Below are 18,323 nucleotides of genomic sequence, written 5' to 3'. Positions count from 1 at the left end.
ACAACAACCCTACCGTACGATTCGATTTGTTATTATGATCATGATTTGGCGGCGGCGGCCATTTTTGTTTTCTTCCCTCCCTCGACTTCTTCCTCGCTCATCATCACACCGCACGGAACGACGGCATTATCTGTCATGAGCATGCTGCCAGTACCACCCCCACCACCACAACAAGAACCGCATTGCGTCACCTCAGATTACGCCTTCCACGGGCCGGTGATGATGGACGACGACATTCCACAAACGATATTGTTGAGCAGGCTCGCTTCCTCGCTTTACGATACCCTCCCGTTTTTTCTTCACCCACCACCATTTTGTGGGTCAGCCATACAAAGAAGACTGCGCCGCACGATTGTGCGGACGGGCGGGCTTCTTCTGGGCTTCTCTGGCGCTTTTTTCTCCTCCTCGGCTTTTGCGATTGCAATGCTTCTTTTGGCTTTGTTATTTTTACTACTCCGGGTTTTACGGACGGGAACTTATTTGACGATGATGACGACATGAACACGCTATTGGTACTGCTATTACTTACACATGAATCCCTGGGCGTATTGGTATTCAAGGCGGGCTGGCCGGATGGGATGGATGGGATGGATGGATGGAATGGAATGGATGGACGGCGCGAGGGTGTTGGGGATATCATTAGGGCCGGACCAGGGTATAGGTACTACTACACCGGGTGCTTGCTTGCTGTCTCTCACACTCTGGTAGACATTGTGCGTGGTGTTTTGGGAAGACTGGGTGGGTCAGGAAGTGCATGGTTGGGTGGATGGATGCTGTTTGCTGATGGCTGGCTGGCGGGTTGGTTGAGTTGAGTTGAGTTGGTTGGTTTTCTTTGTTTTTACTGGGGGGTCTGGTTCTTTTCTGTTTGGAATGGAATGGAATGGCTGGTTTTGTTTTCTTTTGACTTTGGCTTTGCCTTTGGCTTTGGTTGTTTGACTTTGCCTAGGATGGGTTGGTTGGTGTTGGTGTTGGTTGTGTTTTTTTATGGGAAGTTGGTTTTGTTCTTTGTTCTAGTGTTTTGAGTAAGAATCGAGGCAACTCCTTCAGGATTGGAGGGGGTAGCTCTGGTAACTAGGGGAAAAAGGGGAGAATGATTGATTTTCGTTTTTATTGTTGGTGACTTTGACTCTTCTTACCTCTCTGTATTCTTATTAGTTGCTCTGGGTGTTTTGGGGTTGCTTGTGAGGTTGGTCCTTGTCCTTAGACAACTGATTAAGAATAGTATGATGGTGGGGTTCTCTCCATCTGTCTTATTCACTTTGTGTTTTGCTGTTTGGTGATCTCTGGCGCGTGGAGTAATATACTACATGTAGTAGTAGTTAGTTGTATAACTTGTAAACTGGGTTGTAGTTTGTCTGTCTCGTTGATTCTGTGTTGTCTCCGAGGTTGGATTGTCATAGAATGGGGCAAAGAGGGGAGGGACAAACAACAACAACAACAACAACAACAACAACAACAACAACAACAACAACAACAACAAGATGGTGGCTTACAGCTACCTGAGGTTCGAGGGGGTGGGAAGAATGGATGGATAGATTGTTTGGGGGCTCTTTGTCAAGAGGCTAGGCTGCGAGTAGTATGACCTAGGTAGGGATTTCATTTTTTTTCTCTTCCCCGTTAATTAAGAGCTGAGAAGCAAATTACCCTCAGGTAGGCAAAGTGAGTGAGACAGGTGATCTTGATCCTTTATGTCTGTGGCTTGGTGTTGTTTTTTCTACCCGATATGTCGAGTTGGAAGCCGAAGTCGGTGTTGTAGTCCCTGGGTTGCTTGAGGTGGGTTGAGTTGTTGTTGTTTTCGATACTTAATATATGTACTCTATCCTAGTCCCGGTAGCTTAGCTTGGGGGGGTATAGTAGGCGGTGTCCCTCCGTCCGTCTATCCAACGAAATATTACCTTTACGGGCGTGAGACGACTAACTGGTGCTGAGACCAGCTGTGCCGTGCTGAGTTGTCGGTAGATATATACTCGGTACGTTCTTGGTCGTTGGTTGATAGACAGGTTTGAACATATCTTCCTGACATGGTATGTACATACATACATCCATGCATACAGATATAGGTCCCAACGGCTCTGGGATTGACAACGGACGGGAGGAGGACTTTTAACAACTATCCTGAGGTTAGACGCAACAACACAAGGCAAAACTGGAGCGTGGCAGAATGTAACTGACGTCCTCAGGTGCTGGACCATCGATGTTGATGAGGATGGCAACGTGGAATAATCACCATGTTGGCTTTCATTTTCTCCGGGGCTCGGATAGTTATAGAGTACGTCCATAATACAGCTGTGATATTAAATAGGTCGTCACCGTCACAGAGGACTTGCGGCTGAGACCTTGACATATAATACTGTGCCCAGCCTGTCAACAAGACAGTACGTACTAGACAGAAAAAACAGCAAGTCTATATTGATATGTCCCCTCGCTTCCTCGACATGGGTATCTTAGGTAGGTCGGTAAGGGTTTCCAAGCTGATGGGGGAACGAGTAAAGAAGAAAATCTCACTCCCCACCACCCACAACCCCAACAAGAAGAAACGCCGTCTATCCCATCCATCCACCCATTCATGAATCCAACCCTGGTCCCCTCTCTCCTTTGCCCCCCCGAGAAATAGGAAAAAGAAAAATGCAGAAGAAGAAAACCCCCCAGAAAACGCCAAACACCATCCTTTCCCAAACCCAATAAGCAGGCCCAATCTCTGTCTGACCTTTGATGATTATCGCATGTCACCATTTTCTACTAGCTCGTCCGGGCCCTCGACCGTCCCTTAATTCACGACATTTCCCCACCACCAGCAGCACCTGGAGCAGGGGCAGGAGTAGACCACGAAGGCTGGGGATCAGCAAACCACTAGTAAATCCCCATCCTCGTCGCCCAGCCCGCCGCTTTGGCCGCCGTGGCCGCCACCCCGCCCACCACGCCGCCGACGGCGGCCGCAGCAGGGCTTGCGGCCCGAACACTTCCCGACCTGCCGGGAGAGAGGGGCGGTTCTTTTTGGAACTGTTGCTGTTGCTGGTGGGTGTGTTGTTGCTGAGCGGCGGGGTCTCGGCTGCTGCTGCTGGACGAGGGAGGGCCGACGTGGATTTGGTAAGGGAACGGGTTGGACTCGGTGGTGGTGATGGGCGGGATGTGGTCCTTGTGGGTGTTGGCGAGGGTGATGGCTTTGAGGATGGCCGAGTGGAGGGTCGTTTCGGAGGCGCGGCGGAGTTTGGCGCGTTCTGGTACGGAGGGAAGGAGATGGGTTAGTACATACTTGGGTGCACTGGACGGGGGAGACATGGGTTGGGAAGGCCGCCGGGAAGAAGAGAAAACAAACTTACCCCCTTCCGTCCTGGGATCGGCAACGGTCACCTTCACCGTCCAGCTCTCCCACGGCACCTCATCGTCCCCGCGCAAGGCATACCACGTCTTTCGGCGACGCTTTTCCAGAAACTGGATCGTGATCTGTCCGCGCCCGCCGCTGCCTACGTTGCTGGCCGGCGCGACGCCGCCACCACCACCGCCGCCGCGCATTAAGTATCCGCCACCCGAGGAAGAGTGCGAGGGCTGGTGGCGCTCCGTCTCGAGCTGGCGCGCCAGGGCGGCAACGCGCTGGTCGATCAGCGTCTCGATCTCGGCGTCCGGAATGTAAGCCAGCTCCAGGCCCAGGACGTCGCGGGTTTGCGGGGTGATGGTGGGGAAGTAGCGGAGGAAGAAGATGGTGTGGAGGATTCCTGTGGTTGAGAAGTTGGTGAGGATAGGTCGGGGACAAAGAGAGGGAGCGCAGTTTTCATCGGGGATGGGACAGAACAGGGCAGGACAGGACAGGACGCACCTCTGACGACGTCGCGGACCGAGTTGGGGTCGGCTAGGGCCTCGAGGATGAACTCGGGAGGGCTGTGGCGGTCCATGGTTGGATGAAGTGGTGTTGTGGTTTGTTTTCTTAGCTGGTTGGTGGATGGTAGTCGGCGTCCATGTACTGTATGTCCGTACAGTAGTAGGTAGGTGTTGGTGTGTGTGGTGGTTGTAGGTGGTAGGAGGTGCTGAGGGGCAGCGGATGGCAAATTGAGGGGCAGTGCAAAGAACAGGGGAGCCGAAATGAAATGGCGCTGCAATGGGATGCAGAGTTTGAGGACGGGAAGGGAAAACAGGTGGGAGCGTCACCTCCCGTCAGCTTGCGGCCCCGCAGCGCACCAGCAGCAGGAGCAACAGCAGCAGCCCGGAGCCCGGTGGGCGGGTCTGGTCTGGGTTGCTTTTCAGGGCTGGCCCAGGCTGGGGGATCGCCGAGGGATCCACTCATGTGAACATTGGCCCCGGCTTGACACGGCACTTGGGGGGAGTCTTTTACATCATGTCTTTTCTTTTGTCAAGGCAATCAAACATGAGCTGGATTGACATCTCCTTGTTTTCCTCAGAGGCAGCAGACACCGGGAACAGCAAAACATAAAATCAGGCGAGGTACCAGCCAACTGTCTCTTCTGTCGCTTGACGCAGAGCCCAATTTGGAAAGCAAGTGACATGACATTAACAGTGATACTTAGGGGTATCGCAGCCATGAGAGGTACCTTAGTTCAGATACTCGACATAACGAAATGTCAAAACAAATAAATGCCAAACGAACAGCATTGGCCAGGAGGAAGTGGGAGCATGTCCAGCAACCAGGAGAAGGGAGGTCCAAGTATTGGCTGAGAGACAACACGTCTTGTTGGGTCAATGGGTGCCCAAACTTACAAAGTAGTGAAGTGGATGGCAGACGGGTAACCAACCAACCCGTGACTTTTGCCAATCGAGCAGTGGAACATTATTACTAGTTATCTGGGCCAGCCTCACTTTTCATTGTGTTGTTTCGAGTGTTCAAATAACTAACCCCTTGACTAAATTCTCCTGTTCATGGCTGAGCTTGACTTTGCTTGTCTTGTTCCGTTCGCAGCCATCCCAAGTCCCCGGACCCGCCGTACGTATTCTGTTACAGCCTCGGCGTAAATTACACACCTGAACTTCGCTGCTACCCCAGATCGGCGCGTGTCGTGTTCCTGGTCCCGTCCTGCTCCTGCTCCGTCCATACAAACAGCATCCACATCAACGTGCAACCTCGGCATATCCCCGTCTGTTTTCTTGTCCTTGTCCTTCGTGGATCCTCTCTGCCCGGACAGGTCCTCGCCATCTGCCCGAGGCCCCGACCCAACAACCTTTTTCTCCCTCAACCAAACCACTACTCGACGCCGCTGCCACAATGTTCGCCGCGACAAAACGGTGGTTCAATCGCAACCGCCGCCCTATCGCCATCGCGGCGGGCGTCGTCGGCGCTGGCTATGTCGTCTCCAGCTACCTGCTGTCCAAGCTGCGCGATGCCCGCGAGCGCATGAGCAGCGACCGCATCGCCAAGGAGAAGTAGGTTCCCATTCTTCCAGTGTCATGATGGCCCGTCTCTCTGACCAAAGTGCGCCTCCCCTTCTAGCCTCCGTCGTCGCTTCGAGCAGAACCAAGAGGACTGCACCTACACCGTCCTGGCTCTCCTGCCCAATGCCACCGCCCAGATCCTCGAAGCTATGAACACCGAGAAGATCACGCTGGAGATCCAGCAATTCAAGGGCTCCGCTGTCGCCAAGGCCCGCAGCGTCGGTTCAACGAGTCCCCCGAGCATGTCTGACGCTGCTGCCACCGACGACGATGGGCGAAGCGTCATCACCGCCACCTCTCACGGCGAAGGCGGCGTCCAGACCGTCCAGCTCTCCGTCCCAAATCCCCTCACTCCCGCTGGTCCCGTCGCGGATAAACCCCAGGATGTTCCCGTCGCCCCTGCGCCGCCGCCGAAGCCGCGCAAGACCAAGAAGCAGCTCTGGGATGACGTGACCATCACTTGTAAGTCGTACTCTACCTCAATTCCCCTCCTCGTTTCTTCACATGCTGACCAATGACCTCTTGCCAGCCATTACGCGCTCCTTCACCCTCGTCTACACCCTCAGCCTCCTCACCATGCTCACAAGGATACAACTGAACCTGCTGGGTCGCCGCAGCTACCTGTCGAGCGTCGTGTCTCTTGCCACCGGCGGCGGCGCTGCCCACGGCGGAATCAACCTCGAGAACAATGACGACGACGGCGGCGCCGAACAGGCCTACGGTAGCGACCTTGAGGTCAACCGCAAATACCTGACCTTCAGCTGGTGGCTTCTCAACCGCGGCTGGGCCGGCATCTCCCAGCGCGTCGAGCCCGCCGTGCGCCGCGTCTTCGGCCACCTCAGCCCGCGCGACTCCATCTCTCTCGACACTTTCTCCCGCCTCGCCGCCGATGTGCGCTCGCTGGTTGAGCGTCCCGCCGCCGCTTCCTCCACCAGCCCCACACCTTCCCGCACCGGACCCGGCGCCATCTGGCTCCCCTTCCTCCTCCCCGAGCAACACATGGAAGAATTCGTCCTCCGCGAGGCCGGCGTCCTCGACTCCCCGCCAGCCATGCCCGCCGACACCGACACTGCCCCTCCCACTCCCTCGCCCACCGCCTCCGCCTCCCTCCGCCGCCTCCTCGACGAAACCGCCGACCTGATCGAATCCCCGCACTTCGCGCACGTCAACGCCCAGCTCCTCGACGCCGCGTTCCATCTCCTCCTCGACAACAAACTCCCCACGGGCGTCCAAGACGCCCTGTACGCCAGCACCGCGCAGCCCCCGCCGCCTCCGCCCTCCTTCCTCGACGCCTCGTCCTCCTCGCTGTCCGCCCCGGGCCTCGGCCTGTTCGACCGCTCCCGCCCCGTGCCGCTGCCCAAGATCTTGAGCGTGCTGACCAGGCAGGCGCACGCCATCGGGCAGGGCATGCCGGGCGGGGAGCCGCCCGCGGGTGTCATGGTTGGCGGCGGCCAGCCGGTGAACGAGTACCTCCAGGCCATGGAGCAGGTGGGGGATCTGGAGGCGTTTGCGGCTGTTGTGTATTCGAGTAATTGGGAGGCGGAGATTGTGGGGAGCGAGCAGCAACAGCAGCAGCAGCAACAACAACAACTGGGGGTGAAGGGGGCTCCTCCTGCGGCCACTGCTCCTGGAGATAGCGTGGTGATTGTGGGTGGCGATGAGGCCAGCTTGTTTGAGAGCGCCTGGGAGAGGGCGAGTCAGAGCGCGGCGTCTGCTTCGGGGCGGAGGTGAGCGGCGTTGATTCATTTGGGACTTGGGTTGGGTTCGGTTTGGCTGGTTTTCTTCCTGTTTGATTATTATTAGTATTATTTTCATGATGGACATGGGATGGAATGGCTCTCCGGCACACGTTTTGTGTATATATTACTTACACGCACGCACGGTCATGATTTCTCTCTCTTTGCTGTTTGTTTTATGTTGTTGTCAGTTGGTTTGTTTTCTTTCTCTAATGATGCTTGTTGTTTGGGTTGGGGTGGAGAGGATGGAAAGATGGATGTGGAACTAACCAGCTACATGCCTGGACGAAGCCGACGAGGGTCCTTGAGAGGTGTTCGTGGATAAGTATACACGGTTGGAGAAGTCGGAAAGAGATGGGAAGCCGGGCTGGGTTGGGGTGATAATACCACCAGATCAGGGGGGAAGAGAATATACGATATGATATACATATATACATACATGGGGATATGAATATATGGTGAGATTGGTTCACCTTGGGAGTTGTTAAGCCCTTCAATAGTAGCCTCAATGAGGTCGTTGTGATAATAGTTAAGGACTGCTCTATTCCAGTGTGCTTGAGGTTGACCTCAGGACCATCAAGCCACATCACATCATCACATCACATCAACAATAGATAAACCGATGACACCTAGGTACCGGTATCTAAGGTAGTAGGTAGTAGGTACGGCCAGATAGTCACGACTCATGACGCTTCAATTCTGTTGTTCCATTCATTCTGTGTCGTGTGTAGAAGGAAGAAAAAAGGCACGCACAATATCTGGCGAGCTACCGCCTACTGTTGAAATAAGAATAACAAGATGGAAAAAACAAGTTGCCAAAGGCGATGATGGCACGGACATGGTAGGGAGTCAACGAGATGGCTTCTCCCCCGTCTCCCTTCCCCCACCCCCTCTCTCTCCCCCCCTCTCTCGCTCCCTGTCTTTCCTGATTGAGCCTCTCAAGGAAGCAAAATCATGCCTCTCGAACAATACCACACGCCATCACTACCACCAGTTCAGTTGAAGGAAGAAGACAAAACGAATGAAAAAAACAGGCAAATGAAGATAAGAAATGAATCATCAACATCACCACCACCACCATCACCACCACCCCGACACTTCTCGATCCGACCAACAACCTTACCCAGCCGGCTGCTGCTGCCACTGCTGCTGCTTCTGCTGTTGTTGCTGCTGCTGTTGGTGATGCAGCATCAACAACTGCTCTGTCAAATTCCCCGCTGCTCCTCCCCCACCCGCACCGCCAACCCCGACACCACCAAGGCTGTTATTATTTTTCGACACCACCCTCCCCTGCTGCTGCTGCTGCTGCTGCTGTGTCGTCGCCTGCTGCTGGCGATGCAACTGCCTGGTCTCCAACCACGGACTGCCGCCGCCACCGCCGCCCGCAAACGCAGCAGCAGCAGCGGCGGCGGCGGCGGCGGTCGGCGCGGGCGGCTGGCGCGACAAGGCGGCCGCGTACCCGCTGCTGGCATAACTTGCCGCTGCGGCGGGGAGGGATGGTGGTGGCGGGGAAACGCTCTGGCTCAGTTCCACCGGCGATAGGAACGGATGATTATTATTGAAGGACGGGGAGTGTGGTGGGTGTTGCTGCTGCTGCGTGGCTGACAGGCGGTAATTGGCGTTATTGTTGTTGGTGGTGGTGTTGTTCAAACCCCAGGGACTGTTGACCGTCGGCAAGCTGGACGAGGCACCCGAGAAATTGAACGTCGAGAAGGGGGAATGGGGGACTTGCCCGGTGGAGGCTTTCCACGGGCTTTCTGGCGGGCCCCAGATGTTCTTGGGCGTGAGCTGCTGCTGTTGTTGCTGCGGTTGCTGTTGCTGGTAGCTCTGGTGGATCTGGGGGGAGACCCAAGCCTGTGCCGCGGCGGTCGAGGACCAGCCGTTGGCGGGATTGGGCTGCTGCATGGGACCCGTGCCGTTAGCATTGCTGCCGATATCGAGGTTGCGAAGGGCCTGGATTTGGTCATCCAACGGACGCGAGAGGCCGACGCTGCCAGCCCGACGATGCGCTTGGGCCGGTTGAAGGCCAGACATGGATACGGCCCGTGATGCTGCTGCTGCGTTGCCCGAGCTGGAGGGGCGCAGGCCGGCGTCGTTCGCACCCCAACCGGCACGCGGACCGCTGATGCTAGCGTTCCGCAGAGCCGAGCCGGCGGGTTCTGGGTCGTAGAAGTACTTCCAGGGAAGGCCGGGGAAGGCCTTCTGCCCCTCGGGGCCGGGAGCGGGGCTCATGGACGTCGAGAGTCCATAGGCCTGTGCGGCGCCGGACGCGCTCATACCATATGGGCTGGCCGGTGGAACCGGGCGAACGGGCGTCTTCGGCTCGGACTCTGGTGGATTGATAAAGTCGTTCAGGATGTTGAAAAGCTGCCGGTCGATGGGAAACTCGGAAGCCGGAGTGCCTTGGACTGGCGCAGCTGTTGCTGCCGGTTGAGATGGAGGCTGAACAACAGGCTGGACGCCATCCCGAGCCACAACTCGCGAGCCCCGGCGCAGGTTCGGGCCGTAAAAGTCGTTATCTTCGGTGAGTGCATTAGACTCGCAGGGACTTGGGGCCCGCACCAGGGGCGGGTTCGCGATGCGCTCGGCAGCCACGGGGACAGGCGCGGCAGCAGGAGGCTGAGCCGCTGGTGCCGGTTGACTCGGCGCCTGTTGAACGGTTTCAGGCTGAGGCTCCGGCTTGCCGTTTTCCAGGAACACAAATCTCGTGAGGGTCCTTGAATCCTTCGTGATGTTGGACGTGGTGAACGGGAAAACGGATTTCGGATCCGCGAGCTCGAGGGCGCAGAGAATGATGTCCAATCCACGAGTGAAATTAACATCGTCCTCGGTTCCGTCGACGTTCTGGACGTCTTCGCGCCGCGGTTTGGGCTTGCGCGTCAGAGGATCGTAGGACAGCTGGCATCCCTCGCTCATCTGAGGCCCGTTGAGGCACTCGATGCTGAGAGTCATTTCGTCTTCAGGGAAACGCCACGAGACCGGGCTTCCGAGAGGAGGCTGGGATCCGAGCAGGTCGAACAAGAGCGAAAGCGTGGTGCTCAGAACTCCGGCAGTGGTCCCGAACTGCGGCTCCAAGTGAGGCCTGAATTTCACGAGCGTCGCAGCATACGAGCAGAGCCAAGCCATGTAGACGCGCAGGAGCGGCAGGGCCCTGTTGAAAGCAGGCGTGAAGTTGGTTCCCGCCTCTGCCTCAGACGAGGACTTGTCGGCGCCGACAGGTGTTTCGGCACTTCTGCGCTTGATGAGCTCGGCGATTTCCTTGCCCAGCAGATCTGCAATGATCTGAATCGTGCGCAAGTTCCAAACGAGAATGAACTGGCACGTTTGACTGCCTTCGGTTGACCATGACTCTGAAGTCTCGTTAGCAGAAGTCGGAAATATCACTCTCAAGGCGAGCTTACTATTGAGTCTGTCCAGAGCGGCAATGTACGCCGCGATGTTGACCAAGACCACCTTGAGCAAGTCCGTATCCGTCTCATAACCGGATCCAGTCTTGATTGCCAAGGCGAGCCTGTGGTCGACTTCAGTTTCGAGTTCCTTGCGCTCGTTGAACTCCTTGCCCTTGTGGTAGTACGCATGAAGTTTAGAAAACCATGACAACAGAGCGTGCTTGGTCACGGCGGCTCGATTCTTGAGGAGCTTGTCAAATTCGCGCTCCAAGTTGGCAGCCGCATTAGGATGTGGGCGCGGGCAGGCGAGAGAGCGGTAGAGGTGGTAAATAACCTCGAGATGGTTGCCGGTTTCCAGAAAGATCACGCCGCACTGATGATGGCCATAGCCGGACTGGGGCATGAGCTCGCTGGCGAGCGAGTAGTAGGTCAGAGCGTTGTCCCACTTCCGGTCCCGGGAGCGGAGGAGGGTGCGGTATCGAGCCAGATCTCCAAGGTAGATGAGGGTCATGTGGCACGACTCGCGGACGGCATCTTCCAGCTTCGCGGCCGCGGCGTCGACCTTGTCCTTGTCTGGTACAATCATCTCCTCGATCCCGGCGCCGCTTGCGATACGCTTGAGGTCTTTCAGGTCGTACCGGGCGCAAACCCGCTGCAGGTAGCCTCGGTAGAAGTATTGCGACGTCTTGAGATAGTTCGCGTAGTGTTTCTCCAGCTTCCGGCGCAGCACGACATGGTCGGAGCCTTGAAGTGTGGAGAGGATCTTGCGGTAGGTCTGGGTGACCATGGTGTGGGTGTGCCAGAGGGCCTCCTCGGCTCCCTTTTCGGCCGCCGCGCGCAGGTCGGTCCAGATGGTTTGGATGCAGGCGAGGCGGTAGCTGATGACGCAGAGTTAGCCTCAGGATCTTTGTAAAGCGACGCGGGGGCACGGTCTTACTTTTCCATGAGCTTTTCCACCTTCTCGAAGCGGGCCAGCTCCGTGGTGCCGGGCTGGGCGGCCTTAATGAGGTCAAGCTCTTTTTGGATGGCGGCGCGCACCTTCTGAGCAGCTCTGTAATGTCGAGTGTCAGCTATCTGCTGGCGGAAGGAGAGGAAGCGAGGTCGGTATAGCTCACCTCCAGGTATCGTTGACGGAGGGAACCGGGGCAGCGGGGGCCGTGCCCGTGGTCGTTGCAGTCGCAGAAGCCATTGTTCTGGTGGATCGCTTCTGTGTATACAAACAGGCGATGCGCGCGGTAGAAACGGTGTATCAGGTCGCTGGGACGGTTGGTTGTCGCGTTGTCAGGTGTAAAGAAACGGGCGACGGCCGAGGTCACACACAGCAGAGGTAAGTATTCGAGTTCGCAGTCGGTCCATAACTCGGGGACGGGCACGGAGGGTTGACGAGCCCGTGACGAGGGCCGTCGACGGAGAAGCCGTGGCAGCGCGTGCCGTCGACGGAGGTGGGACGGGAGCTATGGGCGAAACGACCGCGACTGCGAGGGGAGGGAGGGGTGCTGCGACGTTCGGCGAGCGGGATCGTGGCAAGTGATGAGCGCATTGGGAGGAGAGTTAAGAATCGCGCGAGTCTTTTCTTCGACGACGACGACGGCGGGATTTCATGCACCTAGCTTCGGACTGCCGTCGTCCAGCAGTGGAGCGCGGTACCGATGGGCAGATGTGCGATGAGGGAAATGCGCAGCCGACGAGGCGCAAACTCTCAGAGCAAGTCCACGACCAAACCTCAACAAACCTATCGAGTGCTCAAAAATTCCAAGGTCAGGTCGGGCCCCGGGTCCCGGAACGAGGGGAAGAAAGTTGGCGTCACTCGCCGCTCACTGGCTGCTCAGTGGCCCGGCAGACTGAAGGACCCCTGCCCTGCCGAACTGCGGCGCCCAAACTGGCCAATAAGATGCCCAACAGCCCCGCCTGGCCGCCTGTTTGGTGGGTCGAGCACAGCTTGGAGCTTCTGAAAGAAACACTGGAGATTTGTTTGTAAACGATCAAAAGGAGAGACGGCAAGGAGACGCATCTGACTTGCATCATTGGAAGTTTTCATCAAAGCATCGATACAATTTCAGGACCTCGAGAATAAGCGTCATCCTTGCGACTTGTGGCCTACCTGGCCTTACGAGAGGTTACTCGTACTTTCGCTCTTGGGTTCCTGACAGAGTCCATCCCGTCTCAACTCATCAATCCGATCCATCCTGACTTGTTGACGACACCCCAACCAACATCATGCCCAACTTGCCCACTCATGACGGCACGGCTTAGTTGTACCATCCGCACTCCAACCCACCCACAGAGCCACCTCACTTGAATGTAACTTGTCCAGCCGCCCAATCCTCTCCACCAGGGAATCCCATTACTCATCTCCAGAATGAAGCGCTCACGCGAACCTGAAGAGCCTCCGCCGGAAGAGTCCGCAGCAGCGGCATCATCCGGTCCAAGCAGCCAGCATGGCGCCCACCTGAGCACCGTATCCACCCCCAGTCGGGATGACGACGACTCACTCTCGCCCCCAGCTGCAAAGGTCGCCGAGCTCGATCTGTCGGACAGCGACGGCCGTGGCCTAGGCATGGAGATGCGCTGCTCCTTGCCGCCGCACAAGGGGACCGAGGTGTTCGCGACCTACGCCGAGTACGAGGCCCATTACCGGCAGCAGCACACCAACCGCTGCGTGCAGTGTCGAAAGAACTTTCCATCGGCGCACTTTCTCGAGCTGCACATCGAGGAGACCCACGATGCCTTTGTCCAGGCCAGGAGGGAGAGAGGTGAGCGCACGGTACGTGTCACGTCGAGCCGTTTCGTGTCTTGCTTCAGTTGACTGATGTCGTGACGTACAGTATTCATGCTTCGTCGAGGGGTGTGAAAGGAAGTGCAGCACTCCGCAAAAGAGGAAGATGCATCTGGTGGACAAGCACATGTACCCCAAGAACTTCTTCTTTGCCATCACTCGGGACGGCATCGACGGCCGGAGGTCGCTGTTGCTCGAGGACCGGCGCCGCAATCCCCGGTCCTCGAAGGATGCCAACGGAGGTGCTTCATCGCAACGTCAACGTCCAGCCCGAGCATCCACTACTGGTTCTCCGTCACGGGAGTCGAGTCCAGGGTCTGAGCAACAGTCAGAGTTTGCTCAAGGTTCCACCAAGGAAACAACAAAAGCCGATGCGGCCCACGAGAACCAACCCAAACCGCAAGCTGAGGAAAAGCCCGACCAGGAGATGGAGGACATATCCAAAGCCATGGCAGCCCTTCAGTTTGTACCCCCCAGCGTCCGCTTTGGGAGGGGGAAGAAAACCGGGTTTGCAAAGCGGTAATTGTCTGGGCTCTCTAGTGGAAGGTATTCTGGAATATGAGATACAATTAATACTACAATATACAGGGCAAGTAATGTATAGCAAGCTGTAGAATCACACATAGGCAGGCTTGGAATTATGGCATGGTCATTTCAAGCAAGTTTCGCTATGAACCTTCGGACAAGAATGACGGAAAAAGCAACCTGGTCCCGACTCCTGATCTATCCGACCAATATGTGCGCCGTGTGTACATTATGCCTTGTTGAAAACCAAACATGATGTCCCCCATCCACTGACATAAAAACACTTCCTTTCCACCCGTCTCGCGACCACCCTCCCCTCCCGTTCTTAATCCGTCGACGCACACCCCCTACACCCACAATTCACGCACTGCACCTCCTGATCCTCTTTCAACTGCGCCCTTGGGACCCGACACACGCACGTTGAGTTGAAGTTCGTCTCCTTGGTCTGGATGCACCGCAGGCAGCACAGCTTCTCGTAGCCTTGCTTCTTCCACTTGGCGATGAGCATGGGGTCGGCGTAGCCGTTCTTGAGCAGCCAGTCGTACAGCTGGCGGCTGATGGCCTCCTTTTCGTAGTAGAGCTCGTAGACGTAGCGGCTGCGCTGGTGCGCAATCTGGAAGATGGGCCACTGCGCCTGGTGCTTGGGGATGTTGTCGGTCGGCGTGTTTTGCGCGTCCTTCATCTTGTTGGCGAAGATGAGCAGGTCCTCCTCGATGTCGCTGAAGCCGTCCGGCGGCGGCTTGCGCTTGGAGGCTGGGCGGATGGCGGGCATTGTTGGTTGGTTGTTGATGATTGGAGTTGTAAGTGTTGATTGATGGGGGGTGAGAGTTGAGGTGAGGGTTAGTTGATGAATGAAAGTGTTGGAATGTTGAAGAAGCGGAGTTGGTGTTGATGGAGGCGAAAAGCTTTCTTGAATTGGAGGATGGAGTCGGTTAACTCGGCTGACAAACTCTGTTGACCGATGAACGGATGAGCTTTGTTGTTGATTTTGATGAAAAAGTTCACTTTGGTTGATGTTTTGGAGTGAGGTTAAGTTCACCGTTGGCTTGCTTGCCTGGGTTCCAGAAGGTCAAGAGCGAGATGCCCCGCAGCCTTGCCTGCCGTCGACTGATGACATAAGCAAGCAAAGTGGGGCCTAGCCACCAATGAGGGAAGTCCAAGCCAAGCTTTCGGAGGCGCATCACGAACCTCACGACATCATCCCCGACTGCCAATTCCCCTCCAACGGCTGTTCGAGACGCCCCAACCTCGACCTAGCCGCCATGGCGATCACCCCGACCAAGTTTGCCGTCACCGCGAGGCAGTGTGAGCAGCAATCCACCAACCTCCCACCATCCGTCTCCAAACAAAACGACTGACCACGAGCTCCAAACAGCGGCCAATTGGACCGATGCCAAGCAGCGAGTGATTGCGGCATATCGAGCCTGGCTCCGGGCGGTACGATGATTGCCCTCGAGTCCCTCTACGTACGACTAGCGAACACGCCGACTGACTCTGTACCCTCCTCCAGGCGCCCGAGATCCAGACCATGTACGGTATCCCGCACCCCGTCGCCGCCATCCGCTCCCGCATCCGGCAAGAGTTCGAGCGTCATCGTTACGTCAACAAGCTGCCCGTTGTCGATATTCTGCTGCACAAGAGCAATGCTGATTACCAAGTGAGATATCCCCGAATTGGGTCGAGTCGAGTGGTGTGGGGTTCGGAGATGCTGGGGCTGGAGCATGGTGAAGAGGAGGGAAACAACCTCAATCTCAGGATATGGATATCAAGAATATCAAGGTGTGAACAACTGACTGATACTCGCCTTCGCAGGAAACTATGAACTTCTGGCGTCAGACCAACCACGTCATGTCCTTCTTCAAGGAGGAGTACTTCAAGGGGGCGAAGAGGTTGCCGTCCAATTTCATCACTGGGTTCCTCGAGGTACGTCCACTTAGAGAAACGGCATATATCAGGCTCCCGACACTCACTGACAAACATTCAACAGGGCCGCAACTAGATACTGCCTCAAACACTCTTGTCTTGCCTGTAAATACAAAAATAAAAAACAGTCTGCCAGACCCAACCAGCTCCTATCTACTCCGTAGTGAGGTGGTAGTTTCGCCCCGTATGCCCAGGCTCAGTTGGCCGGTTTCTATGCATGCAATGAGCTTTTTCCAACCGGAAGCAACGCCTAAACGCCATCCATTGCCCAATTCTTTTTCTTCTACAGATGCCCTTCTAAGAAGTCAAGCCCTGGAAGCTTCAGCTGACGCAGCACACTGCTCTCTCGCGTCGATGAACTTGTCGGCGACAACGTCGCACAGCTCTTGCAGGTCCCGCAGACCCTTTTGGAGTGCCTCGATGGCAGTCGTACCCTCTGTGGGAATGCGTGAGTAAGCAGTTCAAATACATGGGGGGATGGATGGAAGGCATATGGACTTACCAAAGGTCTGGATACGGACGTTCATCTTGTTCTCGGACGGATGGGGAATGGCATATGCGCAAAACTCGACCTCGGGGCTGGGGAAGGCTGGTGAGCTCGACTGTCATGAGAGATGATAGGATAGGGGATAAGAACGTACTTTTTCATAATGATATACCGCAGCGCATTCCCAAGGGTGTGGCCCTCCTCGAGAAACTCAAAGGATGCAGCCGTGGGCGTGGAACCCGGGAGCTGGTTATTGACAAAATTTCATCATGAGCATCAAAATTTGCTGTCTTTTTTGGGGGCTGTAATAGACACAGGCAGACTTGAACTCACCAGCCTCACTCGTTGCTTCTCCTCCTCCTCTTCCTCCTCGTAACCCTCCTCCCCCTCCTCCTCATCCTCCTCGCCGTTCTCCTCCGGGTCGACCTCCATGTTGTCGTCCTCGGGCTGGTGGGAGGTGGGCGCATCGTCCTCCATGACGACGTCAGAGGTGGGCTCGGCGGCGGCGTCGACGGGCTCGTCCTTCTTGGCTTTGGGTTTCGCCATGGTTGGTGATTCCGGGGTTTCTGTGAAGGGTGGGTGGATTTGGGATGTACGGTGATGTCAGTTCGTCAGAAATGAGGATTTACGTCGGCCGGTTTCACTCTCATTCAAATGATGATGACCTGGTTGTGAAGTAGATGGCTATCAAAATGGATTTGCATTCAATGACTGAGACTTGCATGTGGTTATCGGATACAGAATTTTCATTGGTGGTCGGAGTAGGAACTGGCCCGAGCGCCACTGTCAAATGGGACATCCCCACCATCCAGATCGTTGCCTTCCAAGTTCAAGCATCGTGCAAGTTCAAACCTCTTCAGTTTACTTATCGCTCATCTCACCATCACACAACGTTTACGAAAAAGAAGACAGCAGTTTTCCAGAACACACCGACCAACCAACATCTTAATTCCAACAGCGCATGTTGACCCATTTCCCGACCATCACTCATATATATCAGGACCAAAATCTAGATGCAACCCCACCAATCCACCCGCCGAATTTTGTTTCCTCCGTCTGAAGGTTCAAAGTTCTGTCGTTGGCTGCATGGCTCGCTGTATCATTGCCGCCCGCCAGCGTTCCATGCACCATCCAGACCGTCCAGGCGTTTGAGCGAGCGAGACACGCAGCGCCGAGCGAACCAACGAGAGCGCGTCCCAGACGGACGGTATCACACCCACCACACCTCTCACACCAAGACACACACACACATGCACACACACACGACGTCCAGGAAAATTCACGGATTCTTCACATTCGTTCACCGACTACAGAGTAAGGTAGACTGTTGATCGGTACCTAGGTAGGTATGTCTCGGATCAGCGGCAGCAGCGATGGCGAGAAGCGCGTCATCTGTCGGTTGCTACCCAACACCTTTGCCTTGACAGGTGTGTGTCCCGAGGAAGCTCCAGAAGGTGATTGTTCTGTAAGAAGAGATCTTGCAGACACGAGGGCTGTCATCCATCAGAGAGAGGATATCATCATCACTTCCGTCAGCCCGCTGCTGCTGCCCTTGACCACTTCGTACTCCGTCATATTATTACCCCTTTTGATACTTCAAGCCACATCCGCGGGTGGACTTCCACTCCGTACATCTAGAACTGCAGCATCTTCAAGCCGCAGCTCTATTGATCTCGGTACCTCCATCAGCATCATGCAGGAACCACAACATTCACGTTTTTGACCAATTCGAGATGTCGTGTAGCAAATACTCCAACGCCACCACCGAGCTGGATAATATCAGGAACCACAAATTCTCCAGGGCCACTAGTACTCGTAGAACCATCCATACCTGACCTACCAGGTTATCAGCCGGTGATTCTTCTACTCACCGTCCAGGTCCCTCACCTCTCCCACCACCACGGATTCGTGAAACGATGCACAACTTCCGAGAAAGCCACATCTCTGAGTAAAAAATAAAAACAGAAGACAAAACAGGACATAAGAGCAATGACAAGCCACCGCTCGTCTCAGTTGAGCTCTCCTCTCTTCCCAACCACCACCAACCAGGGCCGGCGGTGACTAGCCTGCCCAACCTCACACAACAGCAGCGCACACACAAAAAACGA

At 55.8% G+C, this 18,323-nt stretch overlaps 9 protein-coding genes across 9 annotated transcripts; 4 read left to right on the top strand and 5 right to left on the bottom strand.

Annotated features, from left to right (window-relative positions):
• Window positions 1–40: 40 nt before the first annotated feature.
• Window positions 41–812, top strand: VTJ04DRAFT_3749 (uncharacterized protein; the record flags this gene model as incomplete). Its single annotated transcript, XM_069361683.1, has 2 exons — window positions 41–132; window positions 176–812. The coding sequence occupies 2 exons, from the start codon at window positions 41–43 to the stop codon at window positions 810–812; spliced, it is 729 nt and encodes a 242-aa protein (XP_069222270.1).
• A 2,038-nt stretch (window positions 813–2,850) lies between these two features.
• On the bottom strand, window positions 2,851–3,890 carry VTJ04DRAFT_3748 (uncharacterized protein; the record flags this gene model as incomplete). Its single annotated transcript, XM_069361682.1, has 3 exons — window positions 2,851–3,218; window positions 3,321–3,713; window positions 3,815–3,890. The coding sequence occupies 3 exons, from the start codon at window positions 3,888–3,890 to the stop codon at window positions 2,851–2,853; spliced, it is 837 nt and encodes a 278-aa protein (XP_069222269.1).
• A 1,322-nt stretch (window positions 3,891–5,212) lies between these two features.
• On the top strand, window positions 5,213–7,110 carry VTJ04DRAFT_3747 (uncharacterized protein; the record flags this gene model as incomplete). The annotated part of the gene is made up of 3 exons (XM_069361681.1): window positions 5,213–5,370; window positions 5,438–5,841; window positions 5,909–7,110. 3 exons carry the CDS (start codon window positions 5,213–5,215, stop codon window positions 7,108–7,110), a joined length of 1,764 nt encoding a protein of 587 aa, XP_069222268.1.
• Window positions 7,111–8,234: 1,124 nt separating this feature from the next.
• Window positions 8,235–11,693, bottom strand: VTJ04DRAFT_3746 (uncharacterized protein; the record flags this gene model as incomplete). Its single annotated transcript, XM_069361680.1, has 4 exons — window positions 8,235–10,465; window positions 10,517–11,382; window positions 11,442–11,555; window positions 11,620–11,693. 4 exons carry the CDS (start codon window positions 11,691–11,693, stop codon window positions 8,235–8,237), a joined length of 3,285 nt encoding a protein of 1,094 aa, XP_069222267.1.
• A 123-nt stretch (window positions 11,694–11,816) lies between these two features.
• VTJ04DRAFT_3745 (uncharacterized protein) lies at window positions 11,817–12,044 on the bottom strand (the record flags this gene model as incomplete). The annotated part of the gene is made up of 1 exon (XM_069361679.1): window positions 11,817–12,044. The coding sequence occupies one exon, from the start codon at window positions 12,042–12,044 to the stop codon at window positions 11,817–11,819; it is 228 nt and encodes a 75-aa protein (XP_069222266.1).
• Window positions 12,045–12,863: 819 nt separating this feature from the next.
• VTJ04DRAFT_3744 (uncharacterized protein) lies at window positions 12,864–13,803 on the top strand (the record flags this gene model as incomplete). Its single annotated transcript, XM_069361678.1, has 2 exons — window positions 12,864–13,268; window positions 13,330–13,803. 2 exons carry the CDS (start codon window positions 12,864–12,866, stop codon window positions 13,801–13,803), a joined length of 879 nt encoding a protein of 292 aa, XP_069222265.1.
• A 327-nt stretch (window positions 13,804–14,130) lies between these two features.
• VTJ04DRAFT_3743 (uncharacterized protein) lies at window positions 14,131–14,577 on the bottom strand (the record flags this gene model as incomplete). The annotated part of the gene is made up of 1 exon (XM_069361677.1): window positions 14,131–14,577. One exon carries the CDS (start codon window positions 14,575–14,577, stop codon window positions 14,131–14,133), a length of 447 nt encoding a protein of 148 aa, XP_069222264.1.
• Window positions 14,578–15,067: 490 nt separating this feature from the next.
• On the top strand, window positions 15,068–15,804 carry VTJ04DRAFT_3742 (uncharacterized protein; the record flags this gene model as incomplete). The annotated part of the gene is made up of 5 exons (XM_069361676.1): window positions 15,068–15,110; window positions 15,181–15,242; window positions 15,316–15,462; window positions 15,618–15,728; window positions 15,793–15,804. 5 exons carry the CDS (start codon window positions 15,068–15,070, stop codon window positions 15,802–15,804), a joined length of 375 nt encoding a protein of 124 aa, XP_069222263.1.
• Window positions 15,805–16,033: 229 nt separating this feature from the next.
• On the bottom strand, window positions 16,034–16,761 carry VTJ04DRAFT_3741 (uncharacterized protein; the record flags this gene model as incomplete). The annotated part of the gene is made up of 4 exons (XM_069361675.1): window positions 16,034–16,164; window positions 16,231–16,307; window positions 16,370–16,461; window positions 16,549–16,761. The coding sequence occupies 4 exons, from the start codon at window positions 16,759–16,761 to the stop codon at window positions 16,034–16,036; spliced, it is 513 nt and encodes a 170-aa protein (XP_069222262.1).
• Window positions 16,762–18,323: the final 1,562 nt, after the last annotated feature.

Source organism: Mycothermus thermophilus, assembly GCF_041956435.1.
Source record: "Mycothermus thermophilus strain CBS 625.91 unplaced genomic scaffold VTJ04scaffold_2, whole genome shotgun sequence".
Taxonomy (NCBI): domain Eukaryota; kingdom Fungi; phylum Ascomycota; class Sordariomycetes; order Sordariales; family Chaetomiaceae; genus Mycothermus; species Mycothermus thermophilus.
The sequence above is the reverse complement of the archived record's forward strand: the minus strand, read 5'-3'. Positions and strand labels throughout refer to the sequence as shown.